At 33.3% G+C, this 15,839-nt stretch overlaps 1 protein-coding gene across 3 annotated transcripts; it reads left to right on the top strand.

The window, feature by feature from the left end:
* Nucleotides 1-7,122: 7,122 nt before the first annotated feature.
* Nucleotides 7,123-15,327, top strand: LOC128205196 (transmembrane protein 47-like). Of its 3 annotated transcripts, XR_008256193.1 has the most exons (4): nt 8,289-8,362; nt 8,813-9,023; nt 11,313-11,456; nt 14,502-15,327. XR_008256193.1 is itself a non-coding variant. In XM_052906681.1 (3 exons), exons 1-3 carry the CDS (start codon nt 7,670-7,672, stop codon nt 14,687-14,689), a joined length of 381 nt encoding a protein of 126 aa, XP_052762641.1. In that variant the 5' UTR covers nt 7,123-7,669; the 3' UTR covers nt 14,690-15,327. The 3 variants fall into 3 exon arrangements, 2 of the variants coding, with proteins under 2 accessions (XP_052762641.1, XP_052762640.1); XM_052906681.1 differs by lacking the exons at nt 8,289-8,362; nt 8,813-9,023 and adding an exon at nt 7,123-7,718; XM_052906680.1 differs by lacking the exons at nt 8,289-8,362; nt 8,813-9,023 and adding an exon at nt 7,123-7,696.
* The last annotated feature ends 512 nt before the right edge of the window (nt 15,328-15,839 follow it).

Genomic DNA, 15,839 nt, shown 5'->3' on the forward strand with positions numbered 1-15,839 from the left:
ATTTACAGTATACACTCTGTTAATGTTAGTGTTTTGTAATTTTAAAAATATCTCCTTCAATCCGCACAATTCAAAGATGTTAGAGCAAATTTAAGTTTTGAATTGTTTGGAAATGCCAATTCATTTAAATCTTTTCAGAAGTTAATAGGGATTTATCGGTGAAAGAATATGATATTCCAGTGATTTCAACAGTTTGGCATTAAAGCCCGTTTTCAAGTCTAAATGAAAATCATTACCTTTAACGGCAATGCGTCATTACGTTAAAGCATTGTTCAAGAGAAAAAATGATAGTTCATATTGCATCTCAATGTTAATCCGCGTTGAAATAGATTATATACATTGTGATTTCAAGTTTCTGCTAATAACAGATAATAAAGAAGTTGTTTTAAAAGCGCAATACAACAGAGTCGCATAGCAACAGTGAATTGAGAAATAATGCCGACAATTATCTCGTAACAGTACAATTATGTATCATTAGTTTTTTTATTACTACTATTTTTGTTTCAAATGTTGTTATAATTAAACTACTTATAACTACTAGCTTGCTCTTGTTAATCTTGAAACATTCTCCTTCAAGCTGTACCTATTTTGACGGAAATAGGTTTATAGTCAGAAAACGAAATGCTTGTAGTTTATTTTAACAACTCTGATAACATATGTCAGCTCCGAAAGTGTTAAACGGATAATGCCTGATGACGGCGTTAAAATGCATCTGTTGCAGTCATTTCGAGAGAAACCTTGACATACACGTATACATATTATTTCTTTTGTGAAGTGTAATATTGTAGCTTTGCTTTAAATCCAATAAATGCAGCTTTTCTGATGGAGAGCGGTCTTGTAGTACAATATTTATGAAATCATGTCATAGCGGAGACCTTGATAACACGTATTGAATATAGATATGACCGATGATTAAATTCAATTGTTACCTTTGTTTATAAGATACGAAAGAAATCGTTATGGTCACGATTGAAATATTACCTGCAACACACAAAATACAATCTTAACATTACGGAGTAATGTTTACAATAGAATACATTTTTTTGTTTATTTGTCAAAGAGTATAAGTCTGATAACAAACGCATCTGCAGAAACATACAAAAAAGAAATATCGTCAGATTAGCACACGAATGTAGCAATGCGTTGTAGAAAAGGGACCATAGGGAGGCATATAATATACTAAAAAATGACGACTGTGATCTGTCTCAAAGTGACATGAGTGATCCTTGTCAGTATTGACAAGTGCAATAATGTCAACGACTCCAAACCAAGATAGCACTTTGTAAAACAAGTAACAGTGGAAGAATTACATAATTTGATAGGTCATGTTGCTTCTTATCTAGTAGTTTTATTTTTATTTTTTTGCCTTTAGTGCACGCAATTTGACATTTTCACTTGAGATAAATGCTAACTTGTATATAATTTCTCTTAGTGCCAATACACGTGATATATCACACACACAGTTTCTCAAAAGCCAGACGTTGTTATATATTAACAATATCATTCAATTCAAGTCTATACTGTTTAGTACTTTCTGCCTCTGAAGGATCGCTATTCCATATTATATTTTAATGGAATCATCGGAGGATACATGACAGGGATAATGTTGTAAAAATACTTTCGCATTTGCGCATTGAAATTCATGTTTGTTTAATCAAATTCAGGATTCGGGATTTAAAATCTACAATAAACGTTGTACGATGGCGTTAATTGAACTTTTTGCGTACGCCTTTCTGGCTTTAACAGTTACCGCAGTATTCATCAGTTTTGTGACTCCTCATTGGCTTGAGCTAGTATCATATGACAATGCCATGCACATTGGACTATTAGCTCATTGTGAAAATGAAAAGTGTACATGCATTTTAGATGATGTAAGGATAAGTCGCAAATTTCCAGGTAATTCCATTTGATCCTAATTTCAGCTTTATGCATTTTATTTACAATAAATAATCGTGTTTGAGTGGGGTTTAATTCAAAATGTAATTCAGGCATACGATACGTTAAATTGGCTTTAAGTGTTCAAGAGAATAGCAAAAATGGGTTTAAAGAAACCCTTGTTTACTACAGGTTTTCTATCGTATGAGGTTTTAACTATCACATGTTGGGAAACATCTGTTATCTTGGCTGATATATACTATATAAAAATTAAAGATACCTCTTCCTCTGCCAGCCATGTCACTGCAATCATTTGACCTCCAAGATATGCTTGTAGCCCATCGAATGGTAATACGACTGAACTGAAGTCATACAATATATCGTTGAGTCCATTTTACTGGAAAAGACTATACTATTGTAACAGTGAGACCTACTCAGAAATGGAATACGTGTTAATCAAGGGTTTGCAGGCCAACTACAGTGGGATTTTCTTAAGACAAGGTTCGACATTCAGATTAGCTAATGAATATTCGGTCCTAAATTAAGAGAACTACATCTTTACGTTTAAATACATATACAAAGTTGGTCTTAAAATAGTACAGTCATAAGTTTTACGTTATAAATACTCGACAGAATCAATGTTACTGGTTTATAACTGCCATGTAAAATAAACATTATCTTTCCACTTGATGCGATATCATTGTCAATGCCTCAAGATAGAAATCCCCTTACATTTTAAGCAGCATTTAAATGTATTTGTCCTCATAACGGACAATTTGCCTCAGTCACTTCCACCAATGGTATATTCCGAGCCAAATTACTCTATGAACATATTTCTCCACATAACTGACTGTAATCCTTAGTGACTTCGACTAAGGGTATAATCCGAGCCAAATTACTGGATGACAAGCGCAGTAATTTGTGTCGATTGTATTTTGTTGGTATATGTCAAATTAAGTTATGCTCTGTTTTTAATGTGAAGAATTGCATTTTCTGAATAAAAACATATCCTGAATATGAAATGCATAACAGAAGAAAATATTAAATGAAACTCTGCAGCAATATAATTAGTTTAACGGCAAACACATCAACATATTTTTACACAAGCAACACTAAAATACTAAGGAGTGCATAACATTAGATTATCATTGTCATTAAGCAACTTTTGATGGAAAGAGGAGTTCCAATGGCTTGCTGTCGGGAAAGGGAGTGTACTTATATTTAACCTCATCTCGTCAGAGCATTATCACTTATGGTTTTACTTTGTAGGGGTAATCAATTCACAAATACTCAACCTTTATAACCCTTACTATTATTATTATTATTATTATTATTATTATTATTATTATTATTATTATTATTATTATTATTATTATTACTAAGACTGCGTTGAAAAGAAAGACAAATACGTAGACCCGAATAATTTGGAATCGAACGTTTTCCACATTTATATTGTTGTATTATAAACATTACCAAAACAACAGCTCAGTTCTATAGTTAATTTATGTTTATGGTATTCAATGACATTATATTGGCTGCAAGCGTGTTATATAAACGTATGGTTATAATAAGAAGTCAGTGTTTTCTTGGGAGAAATAACTGAGGCAGTTCACACAATCAGAACGTCTACTGTTATTCTCCCTTGCATCTGTGTCAATAGTTGTTACACATTTCCATTTCTTACTAACGGATATGCGTTTCCGAGTTGTTACCCACCCCGGGTAAGACAACTTACAGAATAATATTTGAATGGAGAATGGTACTAAAGTAAATATAAACGGTTAAGAAGAGTCATAACAGTATACATGAACACAAAAATATAATGCTAAATTGAATTTTATCCTCAAAATGGCGAACGTCAATCGGGAACTATTTGACGTTCGCTCCAAACTACGGTGCGTCATGAATTTGGCGCAATTTATTGGAATATCTAACAACTACATCTACACCGTCAATATTGCACTAAAAATTAAATTTTCAGTATGCAAGAATAAGTGAATAGTGGAAAAATTGAGGGGCGGATGAAAGCGATACACAGAAGGCCTTTTTTCCCGATTTTACTTTCTGGTTACAAGGATTAAGGCGGTGTTGTTTTGATTATGTTGCAATGAATCCTGGTCGTTTCGTTGTAGTTCTCCATAGCAACGAAACCGTCTCCAGACCAGTATAATTTCTTAGACAGAAAAGTAGCACAAATTACTTAGGGTTTTGCATCGTTTTAAGAGGTAGCAAAGTTGTTTTGTATTCAAATTTTATTCAAAGTTACACATTGTCTCATTTCCTATTACATTTTTAAAAAAATAAGAAATGTTAAGACTTTAATTGAATAGGTTGAAAATCAAGCTTTCACTTTTAAAAAATCAAAGTTTCATGCAAAGGAAAAACACTAGGGTACAGTTATAACTAACAAGTCGTTGCTGTGTTTATTGGAATTTCAATATGTATTTAAAACACTTCGCACGCTTAATAAAATATGTATAGATTTAAGAAAGCCTACAATTACCGGCACTCGAGACGTCACTTGCTTCTCAGGAAGGTTTCTATGTAAGCCTGAAGCAATGGAATTGGTATCGGACTTACAAGTAGATGTTCTTGTTTTACTGCACGTTATTGGTTTTACTGTATCGCTATATTTAAGCGTTAAAGCAAGGAATCAATTCAAAGGTGTGGAAAAAGTCATACGACAGAAGGTAAATCGGAGAAATGTGAGAAGAACAATTATAAAACTATCATATTATGAATTATATTTGTTTTGACGGATGTTTATTTTATTAAATAATTGAAGGTGGTGTTATATGTATTCGAAAAGGATCGAGTGTATACAAACTTGAAAATGTTTTTTTAATAATCTAATTGGTATATAGTAAATATTGGATATATATATATATATATACCAATCAACAATTTGGTGAACTTCAAAATTAGACCAAATCATAGTTTTAACCATTCTTATACAATTGTGGGATTTGTTTAGTAAGTACTTAAAAATACGTCCTAGAATCTATTAAATAAACAAAACGGAAAATCTTCAATATAACAAGATGTAAGAAACTGTCATAAGAAAAATTGTTCATCGAGTACCTCCTGCGGAGTATGAAATTTGACATCATGTGTGGGCAATGTACGATTCATATGACTCGTTTTAACTTACACAGCGATATTCATAAGCTTTTTGACTAACAAGCTTAACAAGTAGTGTCAGAAACGTGAAGCATTACGTGAACAGCGTGCAATACGAAATATGAAGTCATATTTAGAAAATGTAGCGTTTATATTACTGGTTATAACTGATGCAGCGATATTTATCAGCTTTGTGACGCCATACTGGGTGGTTTCTGACGGTGACCTGACAAAAGGTCATGTCCATATCGGCCTTCTTGCCACATGTGAAAAAGACACATGTACAGTGATTTACAATGACGGAAGGATTGGAAATGTGCTTCCAGGTAATTTGAGTGTATGTGCTTCACGATATGGTTAAATATTAGGTTCGACAGGTTCTGTAACATTGATTTCAGGTCTCGACTCTTTAAGGAATGGTACCTTTTTGTAATAAGGATCTACACTGTTTATATCATGCGTGCTAACATTTACTATACATGAACAATAAAAGCATTTGTAACTTTCTCTGATAATCGACCCTTTTTATACGAAACAAAACGGTTTACCATAACGCTATTGAAGTGTAAGGTTTAGAATTTCCCACACTACAAATATTAGTTTACGATTTAATATGTTGTCAATCCTTTTGATACATGTCAGTAAAATATCTCACAATCTCATAATTACGCATTTTTGGCAGAACGTGTTTGTATATTAATTGTATAAACGCGCACATGCACCAGTTACAGCCGATTTTTACCACGCAATGTCATCCACTATAGAACATGGCGTACGTTGGAACGACTGATTTGTCGAACAAATGTATTGTATTGTATTTGGTAAGTCCGTTGTGTTTTCATTAATTCAAACATAATTACTTTGGTTAAATTGAGAATTAAATAGGGTATGAAATTGAGTCAATTTACGAGTAAATAGCAGACACTAAATTTGTAGTGAATCAGACCAAAGAAAACTGCAATCTGATACATACAACATAGTAAAACATGCTGAGATAACCGACACAAACTGTACGGCTATTGGAGATGTATGAGAGATACGATTTGTGCAATGCAGCCATACCACGAAATTTGTAAAGTAGACCTTGAACCCTCAATCAGCACCAGCTGCGAAAATCATTAACAGTGCCTTAAACTGTTTTGTAAGGCCAGGCAAACACTGTGTTGAGTCAGGTAGTGTTTTAGACTACTAAGATAATATTTCTGGGAGAAAAACCTTTCGGATGCACAAACATACACAACAAGAATTATATTTTCCAGTCTGAGCACTTCAGAACTCTTTACAATTAACTACGCTGCAAAATATTGCATTGTTATTTTAATTTAGCAGATCAGGACTGTACTCTTAGAATTCTTAATGATTTATGCAAAAATACACTTTATTGGGAACCAATGTGATAACAATTACACATTTAAATACTACGACTAATAAATATTGCTATGAAGCTTTACGAACTACTATTATAAATGCACCGCAATACAGACCAGGCTCGTTGTATGGCGGAGACGTCCGAGGTGTTCCGATTAGTATAACTCAAGACAGCAGTGTCGGTTTGTTCAATGCTAGTAATGGTATTAACAGAAGAAAATAAGAAATGTCCCCCGTTACCGGCTTAAGCAGTTTGCTATTTGCAGGAATCACTCCGCTTTGATATTCAAGTTTTAAAAAGATCACATATTTTTTATACTAAACTTTTAATTGTTTTCAATGTTGTTAATCTTTTCCCAGCAATGCATGTTCGTCTGAAATAAGCTGACGTATTTTATGTTTGTATATGTTTTATCTTTTACTCCCTTGCATAGTTTTTTGGACAATATTTTTAATATGTGTCATAATGTTTGCTTAAAACTTAACAACAAGCTTCCTGACTTATGACAGCTTAAAACACGACTAGCAGTTCAACACTTTAACAACAAGTTTGTTTTGGCCCTCTTTCTCTAGAATAATGTTCGTTCACCCTACACTCTAGAACAGGTAGATTCGCAAGAATATCTCGCAGATTTGCAAAATGATAAAAACTAAACCTCTGGAGTGTTCTCCTATTTAAACTGTATGCTTTCTCTCATGGCAACAATAATTGTGCATGGTTTGAACTATTCGATCATCATGTGTTGCAAATGCCAGGTTCGCTTTTCGATAGATATTACTCATTTCCCTTCGGCAAGAGACATGGAAGTTGAAACAATATCCTGATGTTAAACCCATGGATTTAATTGTTTATTGTCTAAAAGTCTTCTTTGCTAACAGTTATATTCTCCTGGGAGAGTTATAGGAGTGTTGACTAGATTGTAAATATATAAGGGTTATTGTGCTAATATTAAAGTACACATTGTTGAGTCTGGTATCCTTTCAAAATGTACAAGAAAAGTGATTTGGTACATTTTTTCATTATTTTTTTATGATAATATAACAAAACATCGTTCTCAGAAATGCATTGGATTTAGGATAAATCGGTGTTATGTCTCATGACATTTGCAGTGACGAACAACTCGTGACGTAATGTCACTTTTGGAAAACCTTGGATTTATATGTCTTGTTATTACCGTGGCGACCATGTTTATCAGTTTTGTGACGCCATATTGGGTAGTGTATGATGGTGATTATATCATGAAACCGGTGCACAAAGGTTTGTTGGCGAATTGTGAGGAGGACATGTGTACTTGGATTTTTAAGGATGAGAGGATTAGCAGAGAGTTTCCAGGTAGAGCGTTTCTTTGGATGTTGTACGTTTTTAATTATGTTATGTTTATAAGTTAATGTTGTGATTCTCTTAACAAAGAATACAGCTCAAAACGATGCCAGGTGGTGTAGCGGATTGGGCGTTACTTTTAGTATCTACCATCTCTTACAATTAACCGTTTCAGTCAAACATAATGTAATCTTTTGGTGTCGTTTTTTTTATGTTTTTTTTTACTTTTGACAGTTGTTCTTCATTTTGAAAGTGTTGGTGTTGTACTGAAAACGATAAGAACCTATAATGTTATCCAAATTTGTCGTTAAAGCCAGTTTGGCATCGCTAGGAATTATCCTACAATGTGAGATAAAAGCTCATATTATGATAAAACAAACATATACTCAGTATTATGAAAAAAAAATTGAATCTACATCCACTTTCAAACATGAAAGTAATTTAAAGATACACAGTTTGATTACATGTCTTTAGCGTCAAAATGAGCTTCTTTGGAAAAAATCATCGCTCTTTTTTTGTTTTCTGTCAATGATACCACCCCACCCTCCCCCACCCTTGACTGTAAGGAAATGTGGCCACGTGATAATTTCGCAGTGCAGACAGTCTTCTTTAATCCCAGGTTAAGGCGGATAGTCGCAGAATTGTGTAAACAATTGAAATGGATTTATTTTAACTAAGGTAAAGTAAAAGAAGAGAAGCTTCAAGACATATTCCGTATCAAAACATCAAATCGATAAATATTTGGAATATAAGATAAGTAAGAGGTATATTTTTATGAAAATATAGTATTTATTTACCTTGAGGAGAGTGTATTTTTCTTTGTAATATCTTTAACGCTTCTTTCATTTATTTTTGCTTAAAAATGAACGATAAACTAAAACGCGCACAATGTGTTTGTTTGGTTACATGAACAGTTTTATTGAAAAATAAAACATTTAGAGACAAATATCGGATAATCATGCGATAGAGTACAGGCGATACAATTCGTTTTGCATAATAAAGTTACCTTGTTGCACTTTTGCCAGCATACATATGATGCTCGGATGCAGAATTAGAACCATCTGCAATATGTCTGACACAGTTTTTTATTTCTTGATATTTGTCCTTGGCCTCATTATTTCCTTGCAGTTTTACAGTGCGCATAGGTTAGTGAATTGTGGTGGTGCCGTTCCGTGTACTTGGATATACAACTGAACATGAAAATTGATGGGCGGATCCAGGAGTTGACATTTAGAGGGGTTCAAATTTGTACGTACAACCCTCTTCAAAATCGTGGGAATGTGAGAAGGGTGGTTTGGGGAACAAGATGGCCATTTCAAGTCTGACCTGTTGAATTCTGGTGTGTTTTTTTTTCATATTTTTTCCGATATTGTTTACAAAATCACTGAAATCTTGGTTTTGTTTTTTGTATGTTTTCAAAGAAACACCATTTTTTTCATACTGATGAAAAAGTTTATTTATTATTTGTTGTTTCTACTTTATCACTGTTTAACAGTATCTTGCAAAACATGAATATACCTTAAAAAGACCTTATTTAACAATTCATATCATCCGTTGTTGACAATATAAATCTGATAACATTGTCATATCCTAAGGGAGTAACAAGAGACACTTGTTGACTATTTACGAGAAAGGATCATGCTTAAAGGCGCTTCTTTAAGATAAATCACTTAACATTGATGATTATTTTAAGCAAAAACGATTAGTTTTAAAGCCTTGTGAGTTTTTGTTATTGCAAAAAACAACAACACAAAAACATTTTAGTGCTTATAACAGAAAGAATAGACCATACGCACTGACTAAAGAGAGCTTGAGCACATTTTACAGAAAACATCTTAAACGGGAATAAACACCGTGTTACCGCTTTGGATCTTATAATTCGATTTGACTGTAATATTAGTTTGTAGCCGACTTTGTGAAAAAAAATGTGCTATTTATATACCGATGAATAAAACGTTTCTGCGTTGGTTTCCGACTTTCGCACGTTGCTTTGAACTATATACGGAACAACCTATGCATATAACAAAACAAAACGAGGAAGAACCTATGCATATAACAAAACAAAACGATGTATAAAATGGCAGACTTGGAATTATAATTGCAACACTTACAACACTCTCTAGAAGTTTAAAGATGCACTCTTATTCCCAAATAAGATAACCAAAATTATTATTTTATTATTTATTTATTTGAAAGAAATTAGCATAAAACACGGTATTTATATCTTATGAGACTATAGTAGACAACAGTAAATCTTTTAGCATTCACCAGTCATTTGATAGTTGTGCGCTTTCTACTATCAAATAAACGGTTACAATCTTGTTATCAGTAATTAATATTTTCCATAAATGCTTTACTTAGTAAGTAGTTTAAAGTATATCAGTAAAAAAAGATGTTTTTATACATGTGTATGCATTGATTTTTAATAAGAGTGTCACTTTAAACGATATCATTTTACAAATAATCCTAAAGTAATATTATTTGATCTAGAATAACTCAGCGTTTAAACCTTGGCTTTTGACGAAACCAATCAATGCACGCTTTTTATTATCGAAGTGTTTACCATCGTGTTGACATAATATTTATACTCCGTGCTATAAGTACTACATAGAAGCTTCTATAAATATATTTCTGCCAATTGTTTACTACTTAATATATGCATAATATGTGACTGATGTACTATTGTTTAATTTTTAACGATCATATCACTTTTACTATCAAAACTTGATCCGTTCCAAAGCTATTTAAATTATGCCGACTCCTGTCACATTAGGAAGAGACAACATGATGCAGAAGATAATAAACTAAAAACAAACAAACATGTCATTGATTTATTTGCACTTGTATTTAAATGTGCTTAATTAAATTCCTATGTATTTTTGTTATTTCCGTTATATCGAAAATAGAACTTGCAGTAGACCTTCTGTTCATATTTATTAGTCTCATTTGCCAGCTTACTTTGGTACCTTAAGTCTTGCTTTGGGGAAGTGAACTAGATGGACAGTGATTTTGCCAAATCGGCACAGCTCGTCACGTTGCTTATAGTGTTACTTTAAATTTATTTACAATCATATGAACATACATCCGCCGTTTCATGGTACTTCTGGTTTTATTCAAAACTAATTTTCGGGTTTGAGCAAGATTTACCCTATCAATATAAAAGTAAATATCATAACAAGGTAGTATTTTCCGTTAAACCACTGTCTTCGTTTTTATTTAATAAATAGCAAACAAATAAACATTGACCATCTCCACATTGTAGATTGTTTAAGTTCTCAAATTATTCTGCATGCAGATATACTTCTTGGATATATCTGATACCAGATTTGTGCTGTTTAATTTTCCTTTTTTCAACACAAATCAACATGAGTTGTATGCCCGTGCAATAGTCCATATATGTTTAATATTTCTCCTTGTGTTGACATTGCTTCTTGCATAACCATCGCCATCGCCATACCCATTCGTTTGCATTTCATTTCAGCATGATTAGAGACGACGCAGGGCTTGTTGTCAGTGGCCCTTACCCTAGGGCTCCTCGTTCTCCTGGTGGCTACCATATCCCTGTGTAAAGCGTGATTCAGCTATAAATTTATATATTATAACAAACCTAAAATATTTCGATTTTCAGCATGGTTCAAAGCGACGCAGGGCTTGATGTCAGTGGCACTGGCCCTTGGACTTATTGCTCTCCTGGTGGCCACCCTTTCCCTCTGTTGTACGTGCCACAGCTGTAACCCTCACCATCCAATCTGTGGATTCCTCATCATCGCATGTGAGTTATCTAAGGAGTCATAACGAAATTTTTGTAATTGCTATTGAACGATTCTGGATAAGTATGCAAATGCTTTTCTTTTCCAAATGTCATCTGACTATGTATAGTTCAGTATTGGCATTATTTGTCGTTTTATGATAGTGTAATAAAATAAATGAGGAAAGATATGTACACTGAAAGTAAAGTAAACCAAACCTGCTTAGTACGCTGCCAAAATTCAAGGCAGCGTTTTATCTAACAGCAAGTATAAGGGTTTTTACTATGGGTTTTCTTATCGAGGTTTGCACTAGAGAGGATTTGAAATGTGCACTACTATCTTTGAAAACAAATAATTATTTTCATTCACATTGTGTCTATTGTACATATACATTTGTGTTGCACAAATGTTCCTTGCACGTGATGAAAGTTTTTTTGAAACCAATCAACAGCTCAGACGCATTTATTTTACAGTTACCTCTTTTGTTCCTAATGCGTTTTTCCTTCCTAGAATTGTAAGCATCTTAAAGTAATTCCATCATATTTTTTGTGCACTTGTTTCTTAACCAATACAAGGACTATCAAATTGTGCACCTGTGCAGTTTGTCTCAAGGTAATTTAGTTGCATCAGCTTCTTAATTACTGTAATAATGTAATACTGGGAATATGTTGTAGTTTGTCTGAGGGTTTAAGTAACCAAAACTTGTCTGAGGTATAATTGACAGTCTTGATATCGGAAGCTCAAAGCAAAAGTACATATAATTTACGACCTGTTCGAATCGGCAATAAGAAAACAAATATGAGATTGGTGGGTACCTACGATATAGTAAACAAGAAATCAAACACATTTGTATTGAAGTAACCTGAAGTTCAATTTCTTCATTACTAGAATACACAAGTCTTATAATATGGCCTGTATAAAATCGACAAAAGACAAAAAACAACTATATAGCTTACAATGCAAAAAGCACATTTCTTTTGCTGAATATAGTCAGAGAGCTGCGTCGAATGACTTCGTGGACGAAGAGGACAAGATTATGACAAATCCTAACGGTTGTCAGTCTTAAAATGTAAATGAAAATATGAAGCACAATTCGTCTATTTGCGCATACATGTACGTGGATTATATAAATACATGCGTGGGTCATCAGGTTGTATTCATGCTGTATTTCGGAGTTGTTCCTGTAGTTATCATTTTATCATAATTGCACCACCGTTTCTAAAACCGTTACTTCGATGTCTCTGTATTTAACTCCATATCCGTCCATACAGAGTGATTAAATTTAAGTCGTCTGCGTCTGTAAGATTACATTATGTGTCGTCGGAGCTAAATAATCAACAGGATTGTATATGTTGGATATTACACATAATATCAACCAGATGTTACATGAAAAAAAAAAGAAACGAAAAGTCTGTTATGACCAAACGTGAGTCTAGTTAAATGTTGGAATGTAACTGCAAGTTAAAAAAGGCAAACTTCCATATCGCAACGGTAACCAGCAGGCAGAGCTTAACAGTAGTTTATGTAGAGTGCTGAAAAATTGAAGCGTTATTCAACGTTTGCACTATAGTTATTGAACGTTACTCTTAGCAACATTGTACTAAATAATTACTTCGTCCGAACACCTTTTAATTGAAACTATACAGCTCTCATTTTATGTGCATGTATGATTTTTACTACTTGGGTAGTGGGGCCAATAAGAACGACATTGTTACTGTAATAGCCATTCTTTGGTTCATGCCGTAGAATGTGCAACTTGTCATTTGAATAGCAAACCATGTTAAAAAAAAGGCTTCTTGCATTTTTCTGGGGCCCCATAATTATTTTTTTCTGCCCCGAGTCATTTTCTGTAGATAGATAAGAAAACCGTACAAAACGTTGTGTCTTTTCAGAGTACTGTTGACACACGCTTACTAAAAGTTCCAGAAATTCTGATTAAGCACGCTAAAATAAAATAAAGTTTGGTCCTTGAATTTGATATTACATAAACGCAATTATTATACGTATATTTCAGTTTTATCATTTCACATCCTCAAAACAATGTGTTTTAATTGATAAAAATGTTAAATATATGACATAATGTTGTGTCATGTTTTTAAGATAAAAAATGGCCTGTCTCCGGATAACATGGGTGAACACTTTATTTCGCAAGATTCCGTACATAATTATAGTACAAGACTTAGTCAAAAGGGTGGGTATTGTCTACCTAAAGTCAAAAGTCATGGTTCTAAGTCCTTTGCTTTCTCTGGAATTAAACTATGGAATGATTTACCTGTAGAGTTAACGGAGATCAACAGGTTACAAAGTTTTAAGGTTGCCATCAAAAGGCATCTTATGAACAGTATTTAAAATTGTTTTTACCTATTTCGGCTCAGGATTTTAAATTGTTTGCTAATATCTTTTTACAATTTTAGAAATGTGTTTTAAATCCTAGCTGCAAACAGGAGTGTCACTAAATCAAGATTTGACTGTGATATACATTTTTATGACTCAATAGTACTTTTACACATGATTATATTTAGGTCCGCCTCTCTGTGTCATGCCGCCAATACAAAGGACCACAATGGAAATAAGGGCTTGCCCTTTTTTGTGTTATCCTTGGTGTTGGTGTGTATGTCATAGTTTTCTCGTATGTGATATAGTATTTAATAATGCTCATTATTTTATCCTATGTTATGTTGTTAACTATGTATATGCTTCCTATGCCGAAATAAATCTATCTATCTATCTCAGAGTCATTCATACATAAGGATTCAATTTTCAGCCATACGCGTACTATTTCTGAATCAAGCGAAACAAATTGATTTATATCACTCTATAAAGAATGGCCATAATTCGTTAATCAAGTCAATGTCCGGATTAAATTGAAACCAAGAAGAAGATAAATGAAAACCCGGTTTCTGCGCCTTATATAAAGCAAGGATTGCCTCGATTTAGCAAAAATGATATAGTGGTCAGAGGCAAACTCAGAGAGGATTTCCAGCCAGCTAAAAGCACACGATATCTTTACAAGATCATTTTGATTAAAACTAAGAAATCACAAATAAATGCATTTCGTTTACTTTCAGCTGTGTCTATAGCGGTAGCCATCGTGGTTTTCGGGATCAAGGCGAAGAATGAATGGGGCATCGACTTCCAGATGGAGCTAATGTCTAGCGGCCGTTTCGGGTGGTCATTTTGGACGGCAGTAGGTGCTGCGGCCAGCGCCCTGCTGACTTCTACCATCTACTGTTGTATGGACAGAAATAGACACTAAATAGAGCAATTGTACGGGTGAAGGCGAAACGGTTCCTACTGAATTTTTCCTATGCTCTTCTTCGCTAATAAGGATTCCTTTGAGTCTAAGACCGCTGGGTTTTAAAATTGAACATTTTCGTGTAAATATTGTTTACACTCTGGTTATACAATTAGTATACATTTTATTTTCAATCCATATACCCATTTACATACCACAAATGTTATGTAATGCTATGATATACACTGGGAGAAAATAACAAAACCGATTTATAAGCAGGTGCAAACCTCTTTATGAATGCAAAATAATCACCAGTGTACAGATAGTTTTAAAACATTGCAGTTAGTTCTGGCAGCCATTATAATTACCATGTGGTTATTTTGTTACGAGAGATTAAGTCATGTTTATGAATAGCTATCAGTGAGCATACACGAAATGGCACTACAGTCATTATAGTCAAGACTTTATGTAAATGTAATGTTACATGGAACTTTTCCGCTTTCGCTCCCGATTTTTGAATCGTCTAGTTAGATAGTATGTATATTTTACATTACTGTTTATTATTTTGAATATTGTTGATCTATGTCGTATATTTACAATTGTATATATTACGTGTTTGTGAGAAAAGTATTTCATTTCATGCTCATTTTATATTTCATTAGTTGTGCATACAAAGCTAAGATAGATATTGTGTCATAAAGAAATAGTTTCATATATGGCTGTTTTACTAGACTCTTCTACTAAAACGAATAAAATATATTGTGCTAAATGTATCTTTTTGTATTCATTATGATAATGGTTTCATCCATTGGCAAGTTTCTTTTATCTCATCATACAAAAAATCGTTGAATTCCCAAATAAATAAATACGATTCCAAAAATATAAAGACGTGTGTATTGATGAAAAAAATCAATATTTTTTTTAATCGTAATTTTACAAATGTTTTTATTGAGAATTTAGTCTGTTTTAAAATCCCATGCCTGTGGTTCCATCTTACAAACGAACAAGTGACACAATATTAAGTGAATGTCATGGATCAAATCAAAAGTTTTACTTGTGACAAAACCGCCATGTAAAGCTCTTACTTTCGAAACAGATACGAAGCTATTGTACGAAACGTGCTTTAAAAACAACCAATCGTACCAGTTATATGTGCTATCAGTTATGTACC

The sequence above is a fragment of the Mya arenaria genome, chromosome 10 (assembly GCF_026914265.1).
Source record: "Mya arenaria isolate MELC-2E11 chromosome 10, ASM2691426v1".
Lineage (NCBI taxonomy): Eukaryota > Metazoa > Mollusca > Bivalvia > Myida > Myidae > Mya > Mya arenaria.

Excerpts from the sequence above, each read along its gene's own strand:
- LOC128205196 (XM_052906680.1), top strand. The coding sequence starts at position 7,495 with ATGTCACTTTTGGAAAACCTTGGATTTATATGTCTTGTTATTACCGTG. Across the intron at positions 7,697-11,312 it reads GATTAGCAGAGAGTTTCCAG|CATGGTTCAAAGCGACGCAG; the intron begins GTAGAGCGTTTC and ends TTCGATTTTCAG. Across the intron at positions 11,457-14,501 it reads TGGATTCCTCATCATCGCAT|CTGTGTCTATAGCGGTAGCC; the intron begins GTGAGTTATCTA and ends GTTTACTTTCAG.